Source organism: Anolis carolinensis, chromosome 3, assembly GCF_035594765.1.
Source record: "Anolis carolinensis isolate JA03-04 chromosome 3, rAnoCar3.1.pri, whole genome shotgun sequence".
Lineage (NCBI taxonomy): Eukaryota > Metazoa > Chordata > Lepidosauria > Squamata > Dactyloidae > Anolis > Anolis carolinensis.
In genome coordinates, this window is record NC_085843.1 from 75,885,462 (window position 1) to 75,894,661 (window position 9,200).

At 41.9% G+C, this 9,200-nt stretch overlaps 2 protein-coding genes across 3 annotated transcripts in view; both read right to left on the bottom strand.

Moving 5' to 3' along the window:
• The window catches only part of tmem50b (transmembrane protein 50B), a 48,088-nt gene extending 40,816 nt beyond the window's left edge, over positions 1-7,272 (bottom strand). The window contains exons 1-2 of the mRNA XM_062975064.1: positions 7,207-7,272; positions 3,658-3,729 (exon numbers count right to left, since the gene is read on the bottom strand). The gene's annotated coding sequence lies outside the window, so the exon portion shown is untranslated. The remainder of the gene's footprint in view (positions 1-3,657; positions 3,730-7,206) is intronic.
• On the bottom strand, positions 1,434-7,273 carry dnajc28 (DnaJ heat shock protein family (Hsp40) member C28). 2 transcript variants are annotated; one of them, XM_003219006.4, is made up of 3 exons: positions 7,207-7,273; positions 3,658-3,729; positions 1,434-2,747 (listed from the first exon to the last, which is right to left on the bottom strand). In XM_003219006.4, the coding sequence occupies exon 3, from the start codon at positions 2,716-2,718 to the stop codon at positions 1,582-1,584; it is 1,137 nt and encodes a 378-aa protein (XP_003219054.1). In that variant the 5' UTR covers positions 2,719-2,747; positions 3,658-3,729; positions 7,207-7,273; the 3' UTR covers positions 1,434-1,581. The 2 variants fall into 2 exon arrangements, with proteins under 2 accessions (XP_003219054.1, XP_016847968.1); XM_016992479.2 differs by having other exon boundaries at positions 1,434-2,823.
• Between the last annotated feature and the right edge of the window lie 1,927 nt (positions 7,274-9,200).

The window sequence follows — 9,200 nt, forward strand, 5'->3', positions numbered from 1 at the left end:
TATCAGGGTACAGGGTTACAGCCTGTGCTGGATGGGGTCACACTCCCCCTGAAGGCACAGGTTCGCAGTCTGGGGGTGATTCTAGACTCATCGTTGAGCCTGGAGCCCCAGGTCTCGGTGGTGGCTAGGGGAGGCTTTGCACAGTTAAAACTTGTGCGCCAGCTGCAACCGTACCTTGGGAAGCCGGACTTGGCCACAGTGGTCCACGCTCTTGTCACATCCCGATTAGACTACTGCAACACGCTCTACGTGGGGCAGCCTTTGAAGACTGTTCAGAAGCTCCAATTAGTCCAACGGAAGGCAGCCAGTTTTGACAACTGGAGCGGCATACAGGGAGCGTACTACTCCTCTGTTACGCCAGCTCCACTGGCTGCCGATTAGCTACCAAGCACAATTCAAGGTGCTGGCGTTAGCCTATAAAGCTCTAAACGGTTCCAGCCCAGCTTACTTGTCTGAACGTGTCTCCCGCTATGACCCACCTCGAAATTTAATATCTTCAGGCGAGACCCTGCTAGCGGTCCCGCCAGCCTCACAGGTGCGGCTGGTGGGGACGAGAGACAGGGCCTTTTCAGTAGTGGCTCCCCACCTATGGAACACCCTCCCAAATGATGTCAGGCAGCCTCCCTCCCTTCTATCCTTCCGTAGGAAAGTTAAGACCTGGTTGTGGGACCAGGCTTTCAATTAATAACAGCAGCATCAATTATCACCATCTTAGAACTCAATGACAGACCAGTTATCAGATTCGAAATGCGCCAACTGTGTATTTACATGCATATTTTTATCAATGTTTAATGTATTTAATTTTTAACTGATTGAATTGCCTGTAATATTTTTATACTGTGTTTTATTGTAAGCCGCCCTGAGTCCCCTATGGGTGAGAAGGGTGGGATATCAGTATTGTAATAAATAAATAAATAGGAGCACTACAGTCATGGAGAAAATCAAAAGTTTCATTTCATGACAGCAACCCGCACCAGATGTGATTCATTTGCTGAAATTCAACTTTGCCAACCTCATCTTCTTAAGGTTCTTAGTCTCAGCCTACAGAAACAGTGGGATAATACTAGGCAGTTATGATAGGTAGCAAATTCTAATGGAGTTGCAATTTTTTCCCCAAATCCAACTACTACTTTCAAATACAGCAAACTTATTGAATCATTAGTATTTATATAAATATTGACAAACCATTGAACAATTGATTCAATAGATTTGCTCTAGATGGGATTAGCAACTGAATTTAGGTCATTTCTCTATATTTGTAATGTCCCTAAGAAATTTGTACCATTAAAAAACCTTTTTACTGTAGGAACATATATTTGTCTGTTTCAGCTAATTTTTTAATGAACAAACATGTCAGTGTAACATTACTAAATGTCTAGTCTAAAAATTAATTCACCACACTAATAAATGAAGGAATGGCAACAAGCCAAGGCTTACTAGTAGAATGTGTTTATTTAATCCTGTCCTTTTCACTTATCTATTTGAATTAGACATGGTTTCAACAGTAAAACAGAAGGGGGGGAGAGATCTGTTGAAAGAATCTGTGTTTTATAGACAAAGCAAATTATTATCTACTTAATTCTACTTCAAAGCAAGTGTAATCCATTTTAAGAAACTGGTTTTAACACCAAGTGGTCCATCACTTTTGTTTCCTGAATCTTTTGTGTTGTGTTCATTCTTTTTTTCCACCTGGGTTGTGTGGAGCTCCTGCACACGTGCAATTTCTTTGCCTGCATTAAAATGCACCATCTGTCTGCTGAGAATAGGAACAACTAAATTGAAATCGTTAATCCGTTTGTTTAATGTCTTGATGTTTTCAACAAACTGTTCACAAACTTCCTTCCACTGCTTCTCTTTCTGTGGTGTCATTGGATTTCCTAGTTTCTTCCTAGAAATAACCATGTCCTTTCTTAGCTTTTCAATGGTTTCCCTTATTTCTTTCTGCATGGCAATCCATTCTGGTTGGTATCCATTGTCTATCAGGATCCGGTTCAGGTTGTGAGTCATAGGATCAATATGTGGACAATCTGAAAATTTTCTCAAAGGCTTTCCTTTACCACTAAGATTATCAAAATCTCCTTTTGCCATGGACTCCTGAATCAGGTCTTCGACCAATCGCTCAATTGCTTGGGTGATCTTTGCTTTCTTGCTGTGCCGCACATCTTTAGCTAACATAGATTCATTCATAGCAAGTTGCCTCTCCATGACCTGCTTTCGGTATTCCATGACCTGTTCAGAAGCCCGATCAACTCTAAACTGTGTATATTGCTTTTGTCTTTGACTTGGAGTACCATAACCGACACCTTCAAAACTTAAATAGTGTCTGTGTTGTGGCGCTTTAGATTTTAATCTGTCTTCTTCTTCATCCTCTGCCTTTTCTCTTGATTTCATTTTCTCGGTTAAATCATTAAGCACAGTTGTATATGCTTCTTGAATCTTAATAAAAGTTGCAGAATCTGCTGAAGCTGATCCACTGTCTGGATGATATTGCTTGGCAAGGTCTCGGTATACATTTCTAACATCTTCCAGTGAGCAGCCTTCCTGTAGTTTAAGAAGCCTGTAAGAATCTTTGATGTTCTTGCTCCTGTGATGTGACAGCAGTCGACAGCCATAATCAAAGCAGTGTGGAGCTGGATTGCATTTCTTTGGAATCAACATTGAACATATCCAGATGCGACACTGGATATTTCTCATCAGCAGCACACAAAGCCACTTCATAGCTCTTCAGTGTAGCTACAGTTACAAATCTGAACAAGTTCAAATGGAACGTAAGCAAATTAGATATGCTATTTACAAGATCCATTGTCATTCTTGGATTCTTTTCTGTGAGTTAATTAAGAAAATGAAAGTTAACCAATGTTCTGTGGTACATTTTATAAATACCCTGTCTCAGACCTTGACTGACTATACCTCTCTCCATCCCCTTCCCACTTTCCAAAGATGAGGAGAGAATCCCAAGTAACACGAGGGACATGTTTTGCCCTTGCTTTACAAACATGTTTACCAGAGTCTGCTTTCACAATATCAATTAAATTTGAAACATTTTGGATCTAAATGTAGCCTGATGTGTTAGTATCAGAAGACTCATACCATCTAATAAATCAGATTGTGGGTTTTAAAAGAAATAAGTCAAACATACAATCAGACATAAATATCTAAGAGAATGCCTTCAAGTTGTTTTCAACACGACACTGTAAGGTGAACGTATTACAGAGCTTTCTTGGCAAGTTTTGTTCAGAGGGAATTTGCCATTACCTTCCTCTGTGGCTGAGAAAGTGTGATGTGCCCAAGGTCACCCAGTGCTTTTTTATGGCTGAATGGGATTTCAAACCCTGGTCTCTACAGTCATAGTACAACATTCAAACTACTGCACCATGTTGGGGTTTTTTGTTGCCAGTCCCATATCCTGCATTTCATATTTGCAGGGTTTACAAATTGTTTCCTAACTTGTGAAGACACGGCCTATCCTCACGCTAACACCAAAAAATGTGACTAATTAAGAGTCGAGTGATTGATTGAATATGTGCTCAGTAAGTAATTTTACTCTGAATCTTATGCCCAGCTATAAAATCATATTCGGAAACTTGCCATCTCAGTCACTAATTAAAAAAATAAATGATGGAACAGTCATCACAATAAAATAAAAAGGCTTTTTACCTTCTATTCTTCTATAAGGATACATGGTCATTCTGCATGTCTTGACAGTGTCTTCTGTCATCTTCTTTTAGACTGGTATGGGAAAAATGAAGAGTCCCATCCAAAATATAAATGATTACCAGCAAACAATCATCAGTTAAATAACTGTTACTTATATTAGGCCCCATCTAAACTGCCATATAATCCAGTTTCTGGATCCATATTATCTGCTTTGAACTGGATTACATGGAAGTGTAGATTCATATAATCCAGTTCAAATAAAATAATCTGGATCATCTGATTTGACAATCTGGATTATATGACAGTGTAGGTTCAGTCATAGACTCATATAATCCAGTTCAAAGCAGATAACCTGGATTCAGAAACTAGATTATATGAGTCTAGTTGAACTTTCAACTAGGGGGCCGGGTTGTGGTGCAGCTGGCTAGTAACCAGCTGCTATAAATCACTACTGACCGAGAGGTCATGAGTTCGAAGCCCGGGTCGGGTTAAGCCTCCGACCATTAATAGCCCCGGCTTGCTGTTGACCTATGCAGCCCCGAAAGACAGTTGTATCTGTCAATTAGGGAAATTTAGGGACGCTTTATGCGGGAGGCTAATTTACAACACCATAAAACTGCCAGCAAAACACGAGGAAAGGAATGAGGAAGTACAGCCACTACTGGACGGTGAAGCAACAGCTCCCCCTGTGGCCGGAATCGTGATGCTGGAAAAATGTTAAAAATGCCTCTGAGTCTGTCTAATGTATGTTGTTTGTCTGTTGGCATTGAATGTTTGCCATATATGTGTTCATTGTAATCCGCCCTGAGTCCCCTTCGGGGTGAGAAGGGCGGAATATAAATACTGTAAATAAAATAAATAATAAATAAACTTTCTTCATACATTAAAGTCCCTAGCAAGCAGGGAACAACAACAGCTGCAGCCTGACACTGAGGAAGCTAACCCTGCAATGCAGGACCAAGTGCCTCTGGCAAGTGGGAGTCCTGAGAACTCAGGATCAGGATAGCAATGAGGCAGAGTTAAGTATCCCAGAAAGACTGCAACTGAGGACTGAGGCTATTCAGCTGCACAGATCCACCCGGATAGCACAGAGGAGGCCAACAGGAGAGGAGGGCCAACAGGTGAGGGATAAAGAGTGGCAGTTTGGATTTGGTCTTTGCTCTGAGCAACGTTTGGAACCTGTTACAGCTTGGAGCTCTGTCTGATGATATTGTGTGCCTTATCGTGTTTTGGACCTTGGCTTTGGAACTTTGGATTACGCATAGACTTGGATGTTTTGGTGATGACCTTTGGAATAGACTACTGACTAAGACTTCTGAAATACCCCTGCATTGTTGCTGTTTGAATCTGCATTGGCTTGGATCCCACAGTGGCTGATGACAAGAGTAGTGAGTGACTGTTTATATTGAGAGATGCTGTGCTACAACATGTACCTCCCACCATTTTACAAATCTTCAGGGTGTCCTCAGCACTCATTTGAGTTGTTCATCATTTTATATAAGGAATGCCATTGTCTATAATGGGACTTGAGCACCCATGGATTTTAATATGCATGTGGACCCAGGAACCAAATCCCAGTAGAGACCAAGGCCCCACTGTACCAGATGTTTTTGTATTTAGATTAAATAGAAATAGAAGAAAACAGCATTTGTTCTGATTTACAATGCATAACATCTTCAGTTCGGAGGTGCTAAAAAAATAAGTGATATTTCTATTAAAGTTCCTTTAGAAAACCAGATGTAAAAGAATGGTTGTAGTTACCGATCAGTAAGGGCATGGATTTCAGTATATTCTCATCTATGTACATTTCTTTATTATCACTTCACTATTCCCACATCAGATTGAGTCTTGGATTTCATAAAATAAGAGATTGAGATTTTTCCCAGATTTGGGAGAAAGTTCCCTGTAACTCTGGGGGCAAAGAGTTGCTCAGTATTATAAACTCTCAGTATTGCAATGCTGTGTAAAGGCATTAACTCCTGTGTGATCTCAGGCCCCTTCTACACTGCCATATAATCCAGATTATCAATGCAGATAATCCACATTATCTGCTTTGAACTGGATTATGAGTCTACACTGCCATATAATCCACTTCAAAGCAGATAATCTAGATTTTAAGTGTCAGTGTAGAAGGCACGGCCCATCCTCACGCTCTGCTGGGCTAGACCTGATTATTACCTGGACGGGGACCACCACTGAATACTCCTTGCCTGTATACTGTACAGGCCCTGCTCAACCTTCTCAGCTCTGAACACTCCTAATGTGGCCATCTATTGATTGGTTGTTACTGAGTTCATGTTTTTATTAAATTTTTATGTTTTTATATGGTATTTTATTATACTGTATGTTGATATATCTGTAGTCTTGTTCTATTGGGCTTGTTTCCCATGTATGCCACCCGAGTCCCTTCGGGGAGATGGGGCGGGATATAAGAATAAAGTTATTATTATTATTATTATTGCCAAAGAAAACCCTATAAAAATGCACAAATTTGACCCAGCCTCCTCGAATGATCCCAGCACATTCTATTTAGAAATGAATCCCATGGAGTTTACTGACCCTTGCCTTTAGGAAAACCAATTTGCAATTACATCCTGGGATTCTTTTAACAGAAGAGATATGTTTAAAGGTTGCGAAGAAGACACACACAAGCCATGCTAGGAATGCTAGGCAGAAGGTTCTTCCATTAAGTCATAAACCCTTATGCCAGCAGGACTGCTGATTTGAAAGATGGATTGCTGACCTGAAAGTTGCCAGTTTAAATCCGGGGAGAGCACGGATGAGCTCCCTCTATCAGCTCCAGCTCCCCATACGGGGATATGAGAGAAGCCTTCCACAAGGATGGTAAAAAACATCAACATCTGGGCGTCCCCTGGGCAACGTCTTTGCAGACGGCCAATTCTCTCACACCAGAAGCGACTTGCAGTTTCTTAAGTTGCTCTCGAAAATAAATAAACTGATTTAGGAAAGCAAGAGAAGAAATATTAAAAGTGAAAAATAACAGCAACTGAGATTCAGTGGCATTGAGCAAGGTCAATTAAAGTGATGTCAAGCTGCATTAATTCTCCAGTGTGGATGCCCCCTTGTCTTCAGTGGAATGTGCATTCACACCTTAGAACAGGCATGGGCAAACTTGGGCCTTCCCTCCAGGTGTTTTGGACTTCAGCTCCCACAATTCCTAACAGCTTACTGGCTGTTAGGAATCGTGGGAGTTGAAGTCCAAAACAGCTGGAGGGAAGGCCCAAGTTTGCCCATGCCTGCCTTAGAATGAATGCAGCTTGACGCCACTTTAACTGCCATGGCTCAATGCTGCCTAATCCTGGGAGTTATAGTTTGGTGAGGCACCAGCGTTCTTGGGCAGGGAAGGCTGAAGACCTTGCAGAACTACAACTCCCAGGACTGCACAGCACTGAGCCGTGGCAGTTATAGGTGGTGTCAAACTGCATTCATTCTAAGGTGTGGATTCACCCTACATGTAATATTACCCCGGAGGGTCTAAATAAATCCTTAACTTTTCCTAACCTTGACCTCCCCTTTCAGCCTCTTCACCTGCTGTGTTTTGCATACGGCGGGTCTTCTCCTTTCGAGGCTGACCTTCTTCTCTCTTAACGGCTCCCGAGGTGGCTGTCAACACAGCCCCGCCTCTCCTCTGAGGGCGGACTGCGCATGTTGCCGCGTGGGGTTCTGGGGAATGTAGTTCTTGAGAAGGCTGCCATGGAAACGGCTCTAGTGTGAGGTAGACAAATGGGGTTTAGGACCTTGTGCCTCAACACAGTTCTTCCTACTCACTTTTCATTGTGTGGATTACAAAATTGATAGAAGAGTGCTAATGTGCCAGAAGAGGCTTGTTGTGTGTGCAAGTCGTAGCAGTATCCAATATAGCGCTATGATGTTGCTTTAACTGCCATGGTAACGTCCTGTGGACTCCTAATATGTGAGCGAGGCACTAGACTGGGTCGAAATGGTTGTGTGTCCTTGGATACATCTACACTGTAGAATTAACACAGATTGATACTTCATGGTAATATTGTGGTCGAACCAGGCTGACCATCTGCATTTAATCTAATTTGACCTGCAGCAGAGAGTTCCACAGATCAGAAGGAACCATGCTGGGACCAATCTGGCCATGAAATGTGTATGTGTTCCAGCAGCAGCTTAAGATATGTCTTTTGCCTCCTTTCTATTTCTCCTCTTATCCCTAACAATGTAACCAATCCCTAATAAAAAGTATCAGAGGCTGTGAGTAACCTCACAAGTAACCTCACAACCTCTGAGGATGCCTGCCATAGATGTGGGTGGAATGTCAGGAGAGAATACTTCTGGAACATGGCCAGGCAGCCCGGAAAACACACAACAACCCTGTGATTCCGGCCATGAAAGCCGTCGACAACATATATGTGTTTTGCCATTGATTGTTTTTAAAATATTTACTGCTCTTCTACTGTCTGTGTAGCTGTTGAAGTACCCATATGTAGTGCTTGTTCACACACACTCCCAAACATCAGCTGTGGCCCTCATAGAGCAGAGGATTTGGTAGGCTTTGATGATGCAAGGATATTCAGTGCTATTCATGTTGGTTACTAATGTTTTGCCCTAGGTAGGAAGTAGTCAGGCAAGTGGGGTTTATATCGCTGTCCATGGTGGAAAAATAAATCTTGTGTTGGAGGGAAGTATGAATAGTGCTATTTGCTAGAATGATGAGGATGTGATGGCTTTTTTAGGTTCAAAGCTTGGTGCTTCCTTCCTGGGGAATCCTTTATTGGGGGGAGGGTGTTAGCTGGCCCAGATTGTTTCATGTGTGGAATGCCTGTTTTCAGAGTTCTTGATGTACTGTTCCGACTTGGTTTTTTAATACAGGGAGCCAAATTGTGCTCTTGTGAACTTATAACTGAAAGGGGAGCAGCACTTCTATCCCTCCTCAAAACATTCCCTTCCAGGAGTGGGCACTGGAGCCTGAGTGAGGAGAAACAACGCCTCAAGTGGAAAATGTGAGGGAATATGAAATAAAGACTCCATATTGCGATGAGTTCACTGGAAAGGGTTGCTATGGTGACAGCTGCTTGGCCCATTCAGCATTCTGATTAGTTGCTGTCTCTGGCTTGGCAGAGGCAGACCAACGGTTTTTCTGACATTAACAGTTCCTATTTTGCTCTTCTGGAGAGTGGGGAAAAGTAGCTGACAGGAATTTTTGGTCAGGAATGAAATGGCTATCGTGCTCTCCAAAGTTTGACTATTTAAAGATGAGATGAAGCATATTTAAAAGGATTGTTACTTATTGTTGCCATATATGTTTTTGAACTCTTGGAACTTCAATAAAGATACTGTTATTGTTTTATTCAAGCCTACATGACAGCCTTATTACACAGCGGAGTTTATCTTGATTTAAAGACGGTGATAAAGCTTCCATTTACATTTACATATTTATTTTTGTTTTACACATAATCCGCCACAGAAAAGGGTTGGGGAAAGGGGAGGAAGGCACAACTAGGGCACGCGGGATGCCTTTTTCCATGTTTCCCTTGAGCAGCTATCAACGTCTGCCT

Coding starts and splice junctions, on each gene's coding strand:
- dnajc28 (XM_003219006.4), bottom strand. CDS start 2,718: ATGAAGTGGCTTTGTGTGCTGCTGATGAGAAATATCCAGTGTCGCATC.